Below are 19,006 nucleotides of genomic sequence, written 5' to 3'. Positions count from 1 at the left end.
TTTCCATCTGAGAACCAGGAGACAAAAAGTGTATGTGGACAGCTGGGTTTTTTTTCTACCTGTTTGAGCTTCTTTTGTTTTCCCTTCCTGCTTGATGACTCTGTTTACTGCTTAAGTGCAAATTAAGGCAAGCACACATTCCTTCGTTTAGGACAGGTTTAGAACATGTGTTAATAACATCCTACAGGGGGATCTAATAACTTCACATACAGTGTTGCCACACATATTTTATCAGAACATTACTGATCAGCAAGTTATGAGTTTTCAGATGATACCTCACAAGGGATACTTTGAACGAAGATTATTATTATTTATTATTATAGCATGTAAAATATGAATGCAAGGGTGTATTCTGTCATAGGGAGGAATTTTTTTTTAAGGAGGGACTTTCTCAATAGAATTAAATTGAATTTTTTTAGACAGTTATAGTCAAATATCATCCAAATGAGTCAAGCCTATTCCTACCATTTCATTTTGCTTTAGAATAATTTCACTGATATCCTGAGTGGTCACAAAAACTCTGCCATTTACTCTGCAGATTTCTGAGAGTCGCTCTCCTGATTTGTATCTATCAAGTTTACAGATTCCTGCAGTGTATTGAAACGTTTGTGAACCATTAGTAGTCTGTATGTCATAGCTGCTTGTAAATCTACTATGGTAGTCTTTTTAAATGAGTATGTTCTGCTGTTGACATAGGGTGGAATTCACAGAAGTACTTAGGTGCCTAACTCCCGGGATCTAGGTGCCTAAAAACCTTTGTGAATCCCAGCCATAGTGGAGAAGAGGAGAGGGAAGATGGCTAGCTACCAACTGAAAAAGACTGAAAGGGTCTTTGGATAGATTTGGAACATACCAAGTTAAACAATTTAAAATTAAGTGTCAAAAGACAGCTCCTCAAAATATCACCATGTCCAGCAATCCCAGGGCAGCACAGCTGCTAAAAGTCAGATAAACAAAGTCCTGAGTCAAAAGAAAAGTGGGACAGGAACAGACACGTGGATCAACCCATCCTTACAGAGTTTTTGTACAGACACAGTACAGACAGGCATTCTCCAAAGCCATCTTTCCTCCCATCTACAGATAGCTCAACCTCTTGTGTTTTCTTTGGTAGTTTTACTCTTCTCTGCATCATGCAACAAAGAGGGGCAGAGAAGAGTCTAAGGCCCCAGTCCTGCAAGCTGTTTTGTGTTGCGTAGACCCTGGCTTTCACTCATGCACAGCCCTGTTGACTTTAATGGGGTTCTCCCTATGCAAAGCAGCTTGGACAATCAGGGTTTAAGTGACTAACTTCAGCTGTCTATTGTTTAATGTTTAAGGTAGTACAATAGATCCCTTTCTGTCATAAGATAAAGCTATAATAATTCTCTCTGAAATCTTTGTGTGTATTTGTTTTTGTTAAATTTGTAAGAATAATTGTTGGAGAGAAAATAAATGACCTTTTTCAATGTCAAAGCAATGTTTCTTTAATAGCATCTACAATGCCTCTAAAAGCAACTATGAATATTTAATAGGCAATTCACTAGATGTATTTCCTTCTTCAAAAACTGACTAATGTGAAATATGTCTGAAATGGTGAAGAGTTGTTTTCATTCTCTACATTTGGTACATATCACAGAGAAAGTCCTCTGATAAAATCTGCTACATCTGTAGAAATTAATGTTCCCTGTCTGTGGTGCTAAAAGTAATATAGGGCACTTGAGAGATTTAGCCCTTAGCAGTATCAAACACAAGGTTTGGATGCTTACAGCTCCCACTGTACAAAATGAAAAGTTAGTGTTTTAATATATCATTGTTTCCTCATCTGAAAAGGTTTAGTTTGATATCAGTGTGCCCCAGGGACCTCTTGATGCCAACTGGCAGAGGGCATAAGGTGTGTGAAAGGATTACAGGAGTCCCCTGGGTCTGGTATTTACATTCTAGTTCACCAGACTGCCATGTGAAGTCTCTAATAAAAGCCAGTGTCACACTGATCATCAATATCATTGTGAAATGTATGTATGAATATTGTATAGGGAGTTATGTATATACACTGAAAATGTGTTCTTATGGATTGTGTCTAGGGACTGGTCACTAACAAAGGTGAAAAACTGGTTCTGTTTCTGATAAGGAATGTTTACCTGTCTGTTTACATGCAAATTAAATATTGTATTGTTCACAATGGGCTTCCATTCACAAGTCTGAGCCAAATCCTAATGAAGGATTGTGGACACTTCAAAGATAGGAAATTAACAGGAAGAGGTAAACAGCAGGAGTTATTCTGTGCAGGGTAATACAATGAACCTTTGAAACTATATATCTGAGGCACAGATGAATCCCTAGAGATTCCTTCAGTCTCTGATGACAAATGTCAATGGGATTGGTCCTATGAGAAGAGAGTGGTTGAAAACACTGGCGAAAGAACTTGGGATAAGCTATCTTGTAGGAGATAGGGGAATGCCTTGTTAGTTAAATGTACTCTTTATGATTTTGTTTAATATGTAACCATTTGTTTCCAATATTCTTACTCACTCTCACTTGAATCTTTGTTCTTTGATAAACTTATTCTTGTTTTCACTATAAATATATCTAAGTGCTGAGTGTTATGCAGAATTGTGTTTTAAGGTAAAACTAGTAAGCAGTGGTGTACTGTCCCTTTGGGAACAGCAGGCTTCGTAATTCTGTGAGCGTTCAGTGGATAAGGGGCTGGACACTACAGGGAATGCAGGGAGCCCATCGTTAACCTGTACAGAGAGGGCAAGGCCGGCAGACACATAAAAGGCAGTGCTTGGGTTGCCAAAGGCTGGTGGAGTCAGGGAGCTGACCCACAGCAGGGACAGACAAGACTTCTTCACGCTACAGGCAGGTGGTGGTGAGGCGCAACCCTGATTACCCCTGGGAAGCATCCCAATCAAATAAATGTGTTTGCAGGTGTATAAAAAGCCATCTTCTTGTTCATGTCCATTTGGATTTTAGGCATATGCCTTTGTAAACCTTCACATAGTTAATATTTCAAATTCCTATAGTGCCTTTCAGTTCAGAAGAAACCCTAACTCTGTTACCCGAATGTAAATCCATTGAAATCAAGGAAAAATAGATATTTTAATTGTTGCAGGTTTCTGTCCCAGATGCCTCAAATCCATATTCATTCAATGCTGGCTGTTATGGTGTCCCTTGAAACCTCTGAAAGTTAGACCATAGCTGTGCAAAACTCTCCCATAGGACTATTTATGCCTCATCTGCCTCCATTCTCTAGGAAGCATTATCCCAGTCGGGGGTATTGTTTCAGCTTCACTGATAATAATTCTGTATTATCTCACGGTAGTGTCTACTTTTTTCATGGCGAGTGCATCTGAAGTGACAGTAATCAGATTTAAAAGGCTCTTTTGTTGTTCCTTGAGTCTAAGGAACGTGCAGCCCCTTGTTTCATACAACAAATTGTATTGCTGTACAGTAAACTCAGATATGGAGATGTTACTCACACTTCGGGCAAACGGCCTGGCCTAACGTTTTGCTCAAATCAGCCCCCTCAAGCTTTTTCTACACTAGGGCAAGTTTTCAAACATCTGTCCCTGTTGCTAACAACGTAGTCAGTTCCACTGGTGTTGGCAATGTTGGGAGTTTGTCAGCTGTTGGTTGTATTTAAGCATTGTGTCATTTAGACCTGCCCTGAGCAGGATTAGATGACACGTTGCTTATATACTGGCAAAAGCCAGCAGCCTGTCTATGCAATCGTTTCCAGTGTTGCTAACATCACTGGAGCTGAACTGGAGGAAAAGTTGTACAACGATAAAGTTTAACTTTATGTCCCAGTTTCATAACAGGATTTCACACACTCAGTAAATTATTTTACAATGTCGTGCTGTGGCTGAGTTTCTTCATTTCAGAGTTACTCTATTAATAACTACCTGTTTCTTTTGTTGGACAATTTTTAAAAATCATCCTATTTGTATCCTTATCTGGATAATAAGACTACTTCATTTTCTCTACAGTTTTTCTACAAGTCAAAGGCTTTACTAAAACTGTGTGCACTCTATTCCCCTGGCTCTCCAAACCTGTAATATTATTGAAAATATTTATCATTATCTAGGTCTTAAAGAAGACAGTGTCCATTATTTCTTAAATTTCTTTAATCTATCTGCCTATCATATTAGTATAATATTATGCCTGGAACTAAGGCATATTGACAGGACAGTAATTATCTAGATTGTTGTGTATGCACATTTTGAGATTTTGGCACTAGCTTATCCTTCCTCCAATTTTTGGACATTGCCTCTGGATTTTACTGCAGGTTTGCAGAACAGTTTTGTTAAATTGATACAATATGGGTGCTTGGTTTCTTTGTTTTTTTCGGTAGTTCACTCGACAATGCTTATTAATGATTCTGCACTGATGATGTAACAACGTAACTCTTGGAAGCCATGGATTTTGTACTTCCCGTACTACTTAATTCTAAGAAGCTACATTGAGTCTGATTGTACAGACGGAAGATCATTAATGCAAACAGACCAACTTTGAGAGAGAAGAGAAAATACAATCGCCTTTCTCTTCTACTTATTGCGTAATGGTCTCAGCAGGAGCAATTCTGTCTTTCTGTCATTATCTATGCCTAAGGTGCCTATCACTGTGATAACTCAGCACCATTCATATCAGTTTATTTAGACCTGGTTTACACATAAAGTTTAACAGTTGTGGGAGTGACTTTTTTTCTTTTTTTTTTACCAATGCTGTTAAAAGCTCTGATGTGGAAGCAGTTATAACCCATAGAACTGTGCTTCTATCAGTATATGTTATGCAGTTCGGGGGAAACAGGATAAGCTATAATGGTGTAAGCACTTTTATCCCATATAGCAGTGTTTATATTAGAGGGTATAGCCTGTTCAACTCTTCCCGTTGTGACAGGGTCAGGCCAGATGGCTACAGGAGAGTGATCCTATTGGGATCCAGGAAGTGGGCGGGCCCGCCCCCGCCCCCGCCCCACCCACTGCTAAAGGATCCCCCCCCAGCCTAAGAGGGGGATCCACAGGACCTGGACACCAAATAAATACTGGGGACAACTAATGAAATAACAGGGACAGGAGTGTGGTCAAAGGGTCAAACGAAGGGAACCGGATGGGGACACTGAGCAGAGAATCCTGGACAGGGCCCACTGCTCGTCAAAGGCATCAAGGGAGTCAGTAGATGCCGCCCAGAGGAACTCTGCCCGGATACGTGAATGGATGGAGGATCGGAAATAGGCCCCACAGTCACAGGAGACTCCATCGGCCAACCTCCTCATTCTGGTTTTATAGATGGCCATTTTAGCTAGGGCCAGGAGGAGGTTGACCAGGAGATCACATGGCTTTTTGGGGCCGCGGATAGGGAGTACATAAATAAGAAGGTGAGGAGAAAAGTGCAACCAAAAACGTAATAAAATATTGGTGAGGAGCCGGAATAGGGGCTGCAGCCTGGCACACTCCAGATATATGTGTGCCAGGGTTTCCCTCACGCCGCAAAAGGGGCAGGTGTCTGGGATAGGGGTGAACTGCGCCAAGTATGCGCCCGTGCTCATGGCTCCGTGAAGGAGCCGCCAACTGATATCCCCAGCGGGCCTCGGGACCAAGGTGGAATATAGGCTGACCCACCGGGGCTCCTCACCCTGCAAAGGTGGCAGGAGGTCCCGCCATTTTGTATCAGGGCGGGACACGAGGGTGAGGGCGTGAAGGGTGTGGAGCACAAGCATGTATAGATGTTTCCTTGGCCCTGTCTGGAAGCAGACCAGCTGCAGCTTGTGCAGCTGGCTCACGGTGAAGGGGCAGGAGGGTTGGTTGGGTCTAGGGGGTAGGGGCCCAATGAAAAGGTCCGGTGGGCCTGGGGTGGACGGGGCGCTCCCTCGTGCAGGACCCAGTCGAGGTAAACCTGAGCAGTGGGTGGCAAAGTGGCCCTCACCTTCTGAAGTATGCGCCGGGGAGTACGAGGTCTGGAGAGCCCCATGGAGAGCATCAGGGGATCCAGCCAGTCTCCCTGGTCGTAGTCCAGGAGGTCTCCGACTCTTGTGACTTCTGCCAGGACCAACCTCTGGTGCACCGAGGGGGACTCCGCCACCTGCATGTGAAGCTGGGGGTTGTGTAGCAGGGGCTCCGCGAGGAGATCTGCCCCCTCAGTGGCCGCCATGGACCTGGTCATTGAAAGCAGTTTCCAGGTCCGAAGGAGGTCCTGGTAGAAGACCGGCAGCCTGGAGAGGTCTCGCAGAAGACTTCTCGGATGGAGATAAAGGAGCTGCCGGTCGTATCAGAGTCCTCGGAAGTGGCGCAGGAAGGCGTGTGCCAGTATGCTCCACACCGGACTACCTGCACTATAAAGGAGCCTCTGCAGGGTCTGGAGGCAGAAGACATGGACCTGAGTGTGCAGACACTTCAGACCCTGCCCTCCCTCCTCCAGAGGTAGATGGAGAACCCTTGCAGGGACCCACTGTAGTCCTGACCAAAAGAACTCCAGAATCGATGTCCGGAGGTTGGCCAGGAAACCCGAGGCCGGGACCAGGGTGTTGAGCCGGTACCAGAGCATGGACAGGACTAGTTGATTAAGCACCAGCGCTCTCCCTCGAAGGGAGAGGTACCGGAGTAGTCCTGTCCATTTCCGGAGCTGCTCTATCACCATGCCCTCTAAATTGTGCCAGTTCTCCAGTGGAGAGGGATGCGTGGCAGAAAGGTAAACGCCGAGATAGAGCAGTGGACCCGCTCTCCACTGGATGGCCTGAAGCGTGGGTGGGACGGAGCTCGCTTGCCAGCCGTCCCTGACCACCAGGCCAGAGCTCTTGACCCAGCTGACCTGGGTGGAGGAGGCTGCTGAATAGATGGCCTGGCAAGCCTCCACCTGCGCCAAGTCACCCGGGTCCTGGACCACGAGGAGCACGTCGTTGGCGTATGCCAACAGGACCAGCCACAGCTCCGACTCCCACAGCACCAACCCTGTCAACCTCCTAAGGAGGAGACAGAGGAAGGGCTCGATCACCAGAGCGTACAGCTGGCCCAAGAGGGGGCACCCCTGCCGTACTCCTCGCCCGAAGCTGACCAGTTCAGTCAGGGTACAGTTGAGCCTGACCAGACACTCTGCGGATGTGTACGGCACCCGGAGAAAACCCACAAACTGGGGTCCGAAGCCAAACGCCTGCAGAGTGCTCAGGAGATACCCGTGGTCCACCCTGTTGAACGCCTTCTCCTGATCCAAGGACAGGAGGGCGAATGACAGACCATCCCTACACCTGAGTTCCAAAAGGTCCCAGACCAGATATACGTTGTCAAAGATGCTGCAGCCCGGGACAGTGTAGGTCTGGTCTGGGTGGACCATGTCCGCCAGCACGGACTCTAGCCACAGCGAGATGGCTTTTGCCACAACTTTGTAGTCCATGCTGAGGAGCGAGACGGGACGCCAGTTTCGTAAATCGCGGAGGTCCCCCTTCTTTGGCAATACGGCGAGCACGGCTCGCCTGCACGAAAGAGGGAGGACCCCGCTCTGCAAAGACTCGGCCCAGACAGTGACTAGGTCTGGGCTGAGGACACCCAGAACACACGGTAGAACTCCACGGTCAGCCCGTCCATGCCCGGAGATTTATTGGTGGGCATGCGGCGGAGGGCTTCCGAGAACTCAGCCAGAGTGAGAGGCAGCTCTAGCCGGTCTTGGTCGCCCACGCTGACCGTAGGGAGCTCCTCCCAGAGCACTCTGCAAGCGTTAGGATTGGTCGGATCCAGGGAGAAAAGGCTTGTGTAGAAGGCTCTTGCCCTTCTGCACATCTCCACCGGGTCCGTGAGAGGGGTGCCATCTTCTGCCAGAAGACTGATGACAAGTTTCTTGGCCCCTCTCCTTTTCTCCAGGGCATAGAAGAAGCGGGAGCCGCAATCCATCTCCTGAAGGAGACAGATGCAGGTTTGAACAAAGGCGCCCTGGGCCTGATGATCCTCGAGGGTCCGGAGCTCCTCCTGCTTCTCCCGGCATGCTTCGCAGAGGGGCGGATCCTCGGGGCTGGCAGCCAGATGCCTCTCCAGCTCTAAGACCTCCCAGTCCAACTGCTCTATTGCCACATCCCTCCATCGGCTGGCGCCCCGGGTGTAGTCACGGCAGAAGAGCCAGGCGCACACCTTCCCCAGGTCCCACCACCACTGCGCTGAGGGAAAGGCACACCACTGCCCTTGCCAGGCCAGCCAGAACTCCTGGAAGGATGCCACGAAGCCCACATCCTCCAACAAGCTGTTATTGAAATGCCAATAGGCCGGCCCTGGCCTCTCCGCACAGAGGGAGGCCGTCACTGTGGCTAAATGATGGTCAGAAAATGGGGCCAGCCAGATGCTGGAGGAGTGGGCTCGTGAAAGGTGGAAGCGTGATAAATAAATGCGGTCCAACTGGGAGTGGCGCAACCCATGGGCCTCTACCCGTACAAAGATGAATGTGGAAATGTCATCTGGGTGGTGGTCGTGCCAGACGTCCACCAGGGAGTGATGTTCCACTATCTCCCAGAGGACGTCCGCGGCAGCCGGGCATTGCTCAGTCCCCGAGCTGTCCCACTCCTTGAGAGTGGTGTTGAAATCCCCGCCCAGGACCAGGCACTTGTGAGGATCCAAGGTGCCGAGGAAGGCGGATGCCTGCTGATAGAATCGCAACTGCTCCAGGCCTGATGTCGGGGCATAGACGTTAATGAGGTTGACCACGAGCCCCTCCATACGGACCCGGAGGTGCAGCAGGCACAATCTCGGCGACCCCCAGCACCTCGGGCTGTAGGTCGGGGGAGAACAGGGTCGCCACTCCAGCCGTACGAACTGTGAGATGGCTAAAGTAGACCCTGTCCCCCCATTCTAGCCACCAGCTCTCTTCGGCGGCCGGATCCGTATGGGTCTCCTGCAGGAAAACCACAGAGTACCTCCCCTCCCGAAGGAAGGAGAGCACCTGGCACCTGCAGAGACCCATCCTATAGCCCCAGGTGTTCAATGTTGCAATGGTGAGCGGTGCCATGAGGAGGGCTGGGGGGGATCCTCGCCGGCAGGGACGCTCGCGGCCCCCATTGGGCCACGCAGCAAACCGTGACCTACCCCGTAGGTGAGTAACAAGTCACAGAAGCCGTGGACCCGCTGGTAGGCTTCAGCAGCCTGCTTCCCAGTCCGTTTCCCCTCCCCCATAAGGACCCTTGCAGCCTGGAGGATCTGATGAAAGTCCCCACATCTCTGGAGAGCAAGCTGTACCTTGTTGTGGGAGCCATGGACGTCTTCTAAAAACTCCCGCAGCTCCTCTTGCAGTGCATGGGGGGGTGGGATTACTGTCTCCTGGTCATCCCCTGATGGAGCCCCTGGCACAGCCCCATGGCCCACCGAGATGGGCAGGCAAGTTGTGGACCCCCGACGGGGCGCCCAATGGACTGGCGCCACGCGGCCCACCTCAAACCCTGGGGCAATAGGGGGCGGCGGAGGGAAGATAGCAGCCCCTAGTGGGTCGGGACAGGGAAACACAAAGGCCGCTCCCTGGGGGTCATTTGCTGGAAAAGGGAAGGAGACAGCCCCAGGGGCAGTAATAACATCGCAGGAGGTGGAGGGGTTAGGGACAGGGTCGGCATCGGGGAAGAGCCAGGGGCAGAGGTGAGAGTCTGGGCTCCACAAGCCAAGCAGCTGGGTGGTGGCACCTCCTGGTCAGGCTCAAGGATTTGGGGGGTGGGGAGGGGGCTTTCAGCAATGCCGGGTGCAGGCTCTATGGTGGGTTTGGCAGCCACAGCATCAGGAGGTGGACTATCTTCTGTAGGGCCCCCACCCGGGAAGGAGGTCGATTGCTCCACACCAACGAGGGGTGCCCCTGGTGGCTCGGGTCCTGGCCGCGTGGCACTGGCCATTGCCTCAGCAGGCCCCACCCGTCTCGGCCCCCGCCATCGTGAGTGGGGAGGGAAGGGGAGACACCAGAAGGAGAAGGGGAAAGGGGAAGGAGGTCACCCACTCCTCCCTGCTAGGCTGCAGGCAGGGAAGGAGGGCACCAAAGGGGGTGGGCTGGATGGGGGGGGAATCAGCGGTTAGGGATCAGTGACCAACACTGGGTGGGATTCCGGCTCCTCTAGCTGCACTAGGGGAGGAGGGGATACAACAGCATTGGGGGTGCAGTGAAGAGGGTTTAAACTAAAATGGGGAGTTGCACAAGCACATGGGAGGGGGCATGGGCGCACGGAGCGAGGGGCTAAGCGGGCTGGAGGTAGGACCGGAAAACCAAGGGGCTAGCTTCAAAGGCTGGGGCGGGGCAAACAAACAAATGCTGCGGAGGGATGCGGGCAGGGCAAGCAAACAAACTGAAGCTAGTAAGGGGGGCTGGGGCAAAAAGGGGGGGCAAAAGGCTGCAAGGGGCAAATGGGGCAGGTAGCAAAGGGCAAAGCTGTGAGATGGGCAGTCCGGGGTGGGGAGGGGGCATGTGCGCCTACGTGCACTTGCACAAAGTCAGTTTGGGCTGGCTGCTGCTTCTGGCCCAAATGGTGGAAATAGGGCATGGCAAGCCAAGCAAGCAGCTGAGTCCAGAGGCAGGAGCTGAGGCAGATGGTAAACAGCCAGTGGGGCTGATGGAGGGGGCAGTGATGGTGGTGGGGGTTGTGGGGGACAGATGGATTGGGGGGCAGCTCCACGCCACACCCCCGTGTCCCCACAAACACAGTCAAGACCCCCACCACAAGAGCACAGTTTGAAAGATACTCAGTTCAAAAGGCCCCCTCCACGGTGGTCTGCAAAGTCTCTAGGTACTCCCCCACTGGTAGATGGTCCTCTTCTCCTCCTCAGGGCTTGAGCAGCTCCAGGCAGCAGACTCCGCAGCAGCCGCTCCAGGAACTCCAGGTGGTGGTCCGGGCAGGTAGAAAGGACACCTCTCAGGTGGTGGTGGTGGTGGTGGTGTCCACAACAGCAACCACTGGGGCTGGGGTCCCTCACTCCTCTCCTCTGGGGAGCAGGTCAGCAGGCTCCCCCCCCAAAGGGGCTGCAGTTGGAGCAGTAACAGCTCCGAGAATGGGGGGTCCAGCAGCTGGCTAGCAACCAGGTAGCAGAGAAGGGGGGATGGTGTCTGGCCTAGCCAGGGGAGCAGCTAGAGCAGCAACAGCAGCAGGGAGAGCCCAGGGCCTAGCAGCAGCAGTACCAGCAGCAGCCCTCTCCCTCCTTCTCCCTCCAGGCCAGAGGGCTACAGGAGAGTGATAGAAGGGAGAGCTATTGGTCCCAGGTAAAGCAGGTCCCTTTTCCCTGGGTAAGGGAACAGGAGAGTGATAGAAGGTAGATATATTAGCCCCAGATTAATCAGGTTCCTTTTTCCTGAGTAAGATAATGGGTTGTTCCAGAACAATCAGGAAGTTGCTGGAACCAATTAAGGCAGGTTAATTAGGACACCGGCGCCAATTAAGAAGCTACCAGAATCAGTTAGGACAGGCAGGCTAAGCAGGGCACCTGGTTTTAAAAAGGACCTCACTTCAGTTAGTGAGGCGCGTGTGAGGAGCTGGGAGCAAGAGGTGCAAGAAGTTGAGAGTGAGAAGGCATACTGCTGGAGGACTGAGAAGTACAAGTGTTATCAGAAGCAAGGAGGAAGGTCCTGTGGTGAGGATAAAGAAGGTGTTGGGAGGAGGCCATGGGGAAGTAGCCCAGGGAGTTGTAGCTGGCACGTAGCAGTTACAAGAGACACTGTAGACAGTTGCAATCCACAGGGCCCTCGGCTGGCACACGGAGTAGAGGGCGGGCCCGGGTTCCCCCATCCCCCCAACTCCCTATTTGAGACAAGAGGTGACAAGAGGGACCTTGTTGCCCTTCGCTGGACTCTCTCCAATTTATCCACATCCTTCTTGAAGTGTGGGGCCCAAAACTGGACACAGTACTCCAGATGAGGCCTCACCAATGTCGAATAGAGGGGAACGATCACGTCCCTCGATCTGCTCGCTATGCCCCTACTTATACATCCCAAAATGCCATTGGCCTTCTTGGCAACAAGGGCACACTGCTGACTCATATCCAGCTTCTCGTCCACTGTCACCCCTAGGTCCTTTTCTGCAGAACTGCTGCCTAGCCATTCGGTCCCTAGTCTGTAGCTGTGCATTGGGTTCTTCCGTCCTAAGTGCAGGACCCTGCACTTATCCTTATTGAACCTCATCAGATTCCTTTTGGCCCAATCTTCCAATTGGTCTAGGTCCTTCTGTATCCTATCCCTCCCCTCCAGCGTATCTACCACTCCTCCCAGTTTAGTATCATCCGCAAATTTGCTGAGAGTGCAATCCACACCATCCTCCAGATCATTTATGAAGATATTGAATAAAACCGGCCCCAGGACCGACCCCTGGGGCACTCCACTTGATACCGGCTGCCAACTAGACATGGAGCAATTGATCACTACCCATTGAGCCCGACAATTTAGCCAGCTTTCTACCCACCTTATGGTGCATTCATCCAGCCCATACTTCCTTAACTTGCTGACAAGAATACTATGGGAGACCGTGTCAAAAGCTTTGCTAAAGTCAAGAAACAATACATCCACTGCTTTCCCTTCATCCACAGAACCAGTAATCTCATCATAAAAGGCGATTAGATTAGTCAGGCATGACCTTCCCTTGGTGAATCCATGCTGGCTGTTCCTGATCACTTTCCTCTCATGCAAGTGCTTCAGGATTGATTCTTTGAGGACCTGCTCCATGATTTTTCCAGGGACTGAGGTGAGGCTGACTGGCCTGTAGTTCCCAGGATCTTCCTTCTTCCCTTTTTTAAAGATTGGCACTACATTAGCCTTTTTCCAGTCATCCGGGACTTCCCCGGTTCGCCACGAGTTTTCAAAGATAATGGCCAGTGGCTCTGCAATCACAGCCGCCAATTCCTTCAGCACTCTCGGATGCAACTTGTCCGGCCCCATGGACTTGTGCACGTCCAGCTTTTCTAAATAGTCCCTAACCGCCTCTATCTCCACAGAGGGCTGGCCATCTCTTCCGCATTTTGTGATGCCCAGCGCAGCAGTCTGGGAGCTGACCTTGTTAGTGAAAACAGAGGCAAAAAAAGCATTGAGTACATTAGCTTTTTCCACATCCTCTGTCACTAGGTTGCCTCCCTCATTCAGTAAGGGGCCCACACATTCCTTGGCTTTCTTCTTGTTGCCAACATACCTGAAGAAACCCTTCTTGTTACTCTTGACATCTCTGGCTAGCTGCAGCTCCAGGTGCGATTTGGCCCTCCTGATAACATTCCTACATGCCCGAGCAATATTTTTATACTCTTCCCTGGTCATATGTCCAACCTTCCACTTCTTGTAAGCTTCTTTTTTATGTTTAAGATCCGCTAGGATTTCACCATTAAGCCAAGTTGGTCTCCTGCCATATTTACTATTCTTTCGACTCATCGGGATGGTTTGTCCCTGTAACCTCAACAGGGATTCCTTGAAATACAGCCAGCTCTCCTGGACTCCTTTCCCCTTCAAGTTAGTCCCCCAGGGGATCCTGGCCATCCGTTCCCTGAGGGAGTCGAAGTCTGCTTTCCTGAAGTCCAGGGTCCGTATCCTGCTGCTTACCTTTGTTCCCTGCGTCAGGATCCTGAACTCAACCAACTCATGGTCACTGCCTCCCAGATTCCCATCCACTTTTGCTTCCCCCACTAATTCTACCCGGTTTGTGAGCAGCAGGTCAAGAAAAGCACCCCCCCTAGTTGGCTCCTCTAGCACTTGCGCCAGGAAAATTGGAGAGAGTCCAGCGAAGGGCCCCACACTTCAAGAAGGATGTGGATAAATTGGAGAGAGTCCAGCGAAGGGCAACAAAAATGATTAGGGGACTGGAACACATGAGTTATGAGGAGAGGCTGAGGGAGCTGGGATTGTTTAGCCTGCAGAAGAGAAGAATGAGGGGGGATTTGATAGCTGCTTTCAACTACCTGAAAGGGGGTTCCAAAGAGGATGGCTCTAGACTGTTCTCAATGGTAGCAGATGACAGAACGAGGAGTAATGGTCTCAAGTTGCAGTGGGGGAGGTTTAGATTGGATATTAGGAAAAACTTTTTCACTAAGAGGGTGGTGAAACACTGGAATGCGTTACCTAGGGAGGTGGTAGAATCTCCTTCCTTAGAGGTTTTTAAGGTCAGGCTTGACAAAGCCCTGGCTGGGATGATTTAACTGGGAATTGGTCCTGCTTTGAGCAGGGGGTTGGACTAGATGACCTTCTGGGGTCCCTTCCAACCCTGATATTCTATGATTCTATGATTCTAGACTGTGGGTCCCACCGGAGGGGAAGGTCCCTGGCCTATCCCCCGACCCACTAGGTGGGTCAGCAGACACTGTGGGGATTGTTCTCCTCTCTTTCCCCAAGCTAGCCAGTGATGAGGTTAGCTGAGTGGACGGCAGGTTTGAGCCACTCACAAAAGTGGCCAAACTGAGGGCTGCCGTGAATCTCTGAGGTGAGCAAATCCGCCTCTGAGCGCAGGACCAACCAAGGCAGAGGAGGAACTTCGTCACACCGCATAACTGTACCAGCAAAATGCTCCTAGCATAGAAAAGATTGTTAGTAAATAATTGAGGGTATCATGCAAGTTGTGGAAACTTCTTGACACAATTTTAAAACATTTTTCTAAGTTTTACTTTCAAGGATAAAAGAATCTGATCATTCTAAGCCAGTTCTATTTTCCATTTAAAAAAAAGAAAAGAAAAAGACAATGAATTTAATGCTTGTGACAAGTTAGTAGGTTGATGGCACTGGAGACTGAAACCCATTATTTGTGCTACACAGAAGCAATGAAAGTTTCCATGCTGGCATGTTTTGGAGGCTGGAACTGGAAGCATTTAGATTTAAATGTAAGAGGCTAATTTAAAGGATTGGTCAGAGCTGTTTTTTTTAATAGAAAATTGGGTTTTCAACTAGAGAAAAATTTTAGTGAAAGTGTCTGCTTGCCACTAAAATTTCTGAGGTTATAAAAAAACAATTTGAGGTTATAAAAAATTTTTTGAGTTTTCAACCAAAAAAAGGGTTGTTGTTTGCTTGTGTGGGATTTTGTTGTTGATATTTTGTTATTTTTAGATGAAAAGACCATTTTTCTTCTCCTGACCAGCTGTACTAATTAAGTCTCCCTGGCCATTCAGTTTGGGCCCTTCTGAAGACTGCCAACAAGGTACTAAGAGAAATATATATTTTACTCTCCTCTAAGGATTGGATTGAGAGTACCAACTCATTTCAACACTGACCACCAGACAGTTATCATCTGGTGACAACTTTTAGTCACTAGTGTCCCGGCTCTCATCCAAAGAAGTGATATAAGCTCCCTATCTCTTTCCTATTCCCATGAATTTCATTGCGGAGGTTTGTATTTGTTTATCATCTTCCCATCACTTTCCAGTCAACTGTTCCTGTTGAGAAATATGGTTTCAGTGTGTCACAGAGGAGGACTGTTGTATTATTTTTTGTGTCAATAATGTGGAAAAAAAGCAGTCGCATGCAAGAGACTTGATTTTTGGATTGGAGTGATTTGAGTACTTCATGTTTTTCATGCTAATAAAGATAATTTATTATCAATGATCAAGTAATCAAGGAAAAGGGCTAAATTCCCCCTGCTTTACCATGGCTTTCCCTGGTATGGCTGAGGCACACAGCTCCCAGAGGTAGAAAATGTGTGAAAAGCAGAAAGGTGTGAAAAGCAGCTGCCAACTTCCCCTCTACTAGGGAGCTCATGGAGAGTTAGCAGGGCCTTAAAATTGGGTGGGACTGACTGACTGAGGCTGTGTGGCCAGTGCAGCCAGGAAGTCCATTTTTTCAAGACATCCCTGCTCCTGTCTGGAGCTCCTGTAATGTCCCAGTGGGAAGAAAAGTTGACCTCTCTAGGCAGCAGAAACCTGAGGGAGGAGGCAGTGAAAACACCAACTCACCTCCCTTGAGGCTGCATCCCCCAGAGGTGCAGCAACAGTAAAAGTGAATCAAGCTCCATACATTTACTCATGAAAAATGCAGGTATAGGTGTTGTTAAATATCGCTTTCCAAGGGCCACCTGGCCAAAACCTTGGGAAGGCTGGGGTGAGTTATTGCTTCCTCCCAAGGGCGGTCTGGAAACTCCCTTTTTATATAGCTTTCTAAATAGTTGTATGTGTGGAGGGGATGGATGGCAGGGAAGACTGAGATTTGCCTGGGGCTGGTCTGCTGTACTCTTTCTTAGCACTCTGCACTGAATTGAGCAACAAGAGACTTCAACTCAATTTTCAAATGTGGGCCCAGTGAATGCCACATTAATCCTGCATTTGGGTGCACATTTCAGTATTTAGGCCTGTAAATGCCCATTCAACATGTCAAAATGTCAATTTGAGCATCAGGATGCAAGCCTTCGATATTCTATTAAGGTCCCCAGGTCTGGAAACTGATCTCAGTAAACTTGGCCCGACAAATGAAAAGGAAAGATTTGGTTGCGGAAAAGGTTGGGGGTGGAAAAATGTATTTGTGGTACAGGCCTCCAAAGAAAGATGTGACCTGTAGGTTGATACTGGATATTATCATCCATAAATGCTTTGGATTTTTCATAAAGATCGGAGATCTAAATTGACAGCAACTCACCATTATCTGTTGCTTCTCTGCAACTGTGTAAACATGGTACTAAGTATATATACCACCTACTCACTAATTATATACTGGAGGAGAAAGCCATAGATGAAGCACAGAAAAAGCACTTAGAAGTAGAGAGAGACCGTATTTAATTACTACTCTAATGAAGAGAAGATTAACAGAAGCTATCCATTGAAATATTTTTGTAGCTAAGATGATTCACTGGATATTTTCTGTCAGGTATTTTATTAGGACCTATTTTCTCTCTTCAGCATAGAAGAAAGCTGCATTTCATTTTTTATTTCCCTTGTTTTGCATCCACCTTTCCTTTTTTCTTTTAGAATTTCTCACATTTTTCCTCATTTTTCCATGAATTTTAACTGTTCATAACTACTGTGAGAATATGACTTTTATATGAATAATTTCTCACTCATCCTCTTCCTCAGAAGAAGCCTGAAACCCTCCAAATGTGTTTTGTTTAGATTTTCTACCGATAAAAACTGATGCAATCACATTGCAGGGTATCAGTGAAACAAACCACATCCGATAAAGGAAACATTTTATTTCTCTTGACTACTTACAGATTTATGAGGCTCCTGTGTGAAAGGAAATGTTTAACACCTGAGAGATTAAATTCAGATAATTGGGGAATATCCATGCACCCATATCATTAACCTCATCCTCAGCAGTGAACAGGCCCCCTTTAACTCCAGTCATGTTTCCTGGTTATGTGTTGGTGGGTTTTGATGGTTAATAGAGAGCTGCTGTGGCTGTCACAAATTACATTATAAGTAATTCTGTGGGAATTTCACAGGCTTTTAAAAAATATGTGAACAGCTAACATTGTGGGTACATGGACAGCTATCAGCATTCTTCTTCATTACCTCTTTATGCCCTGTCTTGTCCTCCAGCAACCACACAGTCCCATAGACCCCTTATGTTTCCCATGTCCTCTCCATATAGAGCCTCACTTTCCCTCCTGGCCACCAGCAGAGCTGAATTCCTCCCCTCATCCCTATCTGTGCACCACTATACATTATTCTCTTAGGGTGATAGTCACTCTGACATCCCATGGTGGATTCAGGGATTGCAAGGATTGAGGGCAGGAGGGAGGTCTCCTCCCCCTCTACAGTCTGTGGAATTTCCCCAGGTGGGAGAATGCAGATAGCCCAAGGTCATGCTGATAAAACCATGTCATTGTGTATTCTTTTTCTTTCATGAAAACATATACACATGCACACGTGGTAATATCTGCTGTAGTATAACATAGACCCCCCCCCAGGTTAAGAGGTCCTTGTGTCCCTTAGAGGGGAGAAGTAATCAGGCCCCTTGTATGCTATAGTGGCAGGATCAGATCCAAGCCTCAGCCTCAGTCTGTTTCTCTCAGGCTAGCAGGAGCTAGGAGTGCATGTGAATCAAAGCACTCAAACCTGAGGCTCAGATGAGCATTCCTTGCATTGTTTCCTACCCATCCCCTGTAATGGACATGCTTTTCTGGAGGAAGACAGCCCATTGGAAGGAAATCATCAGAGCAGTGTCAAGGATAATGTTTTATATGTGCATTTGTGGAAAGAAGAAACCCTTGCAATTCTGAAACATATCTGTGGGTGGGTGGAAATTGACTAGTGTTAAAGGTTCTTTGGCCCTCACTTGGCTTGGTGGCTGTTCTGTTTTTCTGTTGCAGTCATCTTTAACAAACGGTGATATCATCTTTGTGAAGTTGCACGCCCCGTGGGAGGTCCTGGGCAGATATGCAGAAGTAATGAATGTAAGAATGCCTTTCAGGTAGGTGGAGCTACATTTTGTGCTCAGGCTTTACTGTAAAGAGAGTGTAAAACTAAAACTGAAATGCGCCCGGAAAAGCTATTCTATGAAATACCTCACATCTTTAGAAAATATAAATGGAGTGACACCAATACCAGAGTCACTGATATGTCTTGTTAATTTGCCTGCAATTTTAGTACAATAGCAGTTTTAGCAGTGCTGCTATTTTCATGGGGTATTCTGTCCGTAGGCCCTTTAACCCCTTCACTGCCGGAGCCCCCTGCATACTCGTGCGCTGCTGTTTTTTAAATGGACATGTCCTTGAAATCAATGGGCAGTTGAGACGATCCAGGTACGTACGGCAGCACAGAAGGTGCATGTCTGTTAGACGTATCTGGCATGTACGGCACCTGTAAATTGTCTGTCTGTATAGTGTGTAGTTGGGGAAATACGGAACATAAATAAGCATTCAATCTAATAGAAGCTTTTCTTTTGAAACATAGAGTTTCTCTTTGAAAGAACAGAAATTGTATTCTGTGCTATTGATGGCCAAATCAATTCCAAATGGTCATTCAGACCAATTTTTCCCTCTTGTCAAATATGATTTGTATGATGGGTTTCAATCCTGATATTAAAAACAGTTTTAATCTACTGGTTATAGAAACTGTGTTAAAATAGTGTAAAGTGTTTGGCTTAAATGGGCCAAACCCAAAGCTTCATAGGTTCTGGTTCTCCTTTCACTTCCTGAGATTAC

At 48.2% G+C, this 19,006-nt stretch overlaps 1 protein-coding gene across 9 annotated transcripts in view; it reads left to right on the top strand.

Moving 5' to 3' along the window:
- ANO4 (anoctamin 4) overlaps positions 1-19,006 on the top strand; it is a 288,922-nt gene that overhangs the window by 154,776 nt on the left and 115,140 nt on the right. For 8 of the 9 annotated variants that reach the window (XM_073327406.1, XM_073327405.1, XM_073327407.1 and 5 more), the window contains one exon: positions 18,173-18,273. In XM_073327406.1, coding sequence (XP_073183507.1) covers positions 18,173-18,273 — 101 coding nt within the window. Of the gene's footprint in view, positions 1-18,172; positions 18,274-19,006 lie in introns of those variants that run through there. The other variant, XM_073327409.1, reaches the window with a different exon arrangement.

The sequence above is a fragment of the Lepidochelys kempii genome, chromosome 1 (genome assembly GCF_965140265.1).
Source record: "Lepidochelys kempii isolate rLepKem1 chromosome 1, rLepKem1.hap2, whole genome shotgun sequence".
In the NCBI taxonomy this organism is placed as follows: Eukaryota; Metazoa; Chordata; order Testudines; family Cheloniidae; genus Lepidochelys; species Lepidochelys kempii.
Note: the sequence above shows the minus strand (reverse complement) of the source record. Positions and strands in the feature narration are given on the sequence as shown.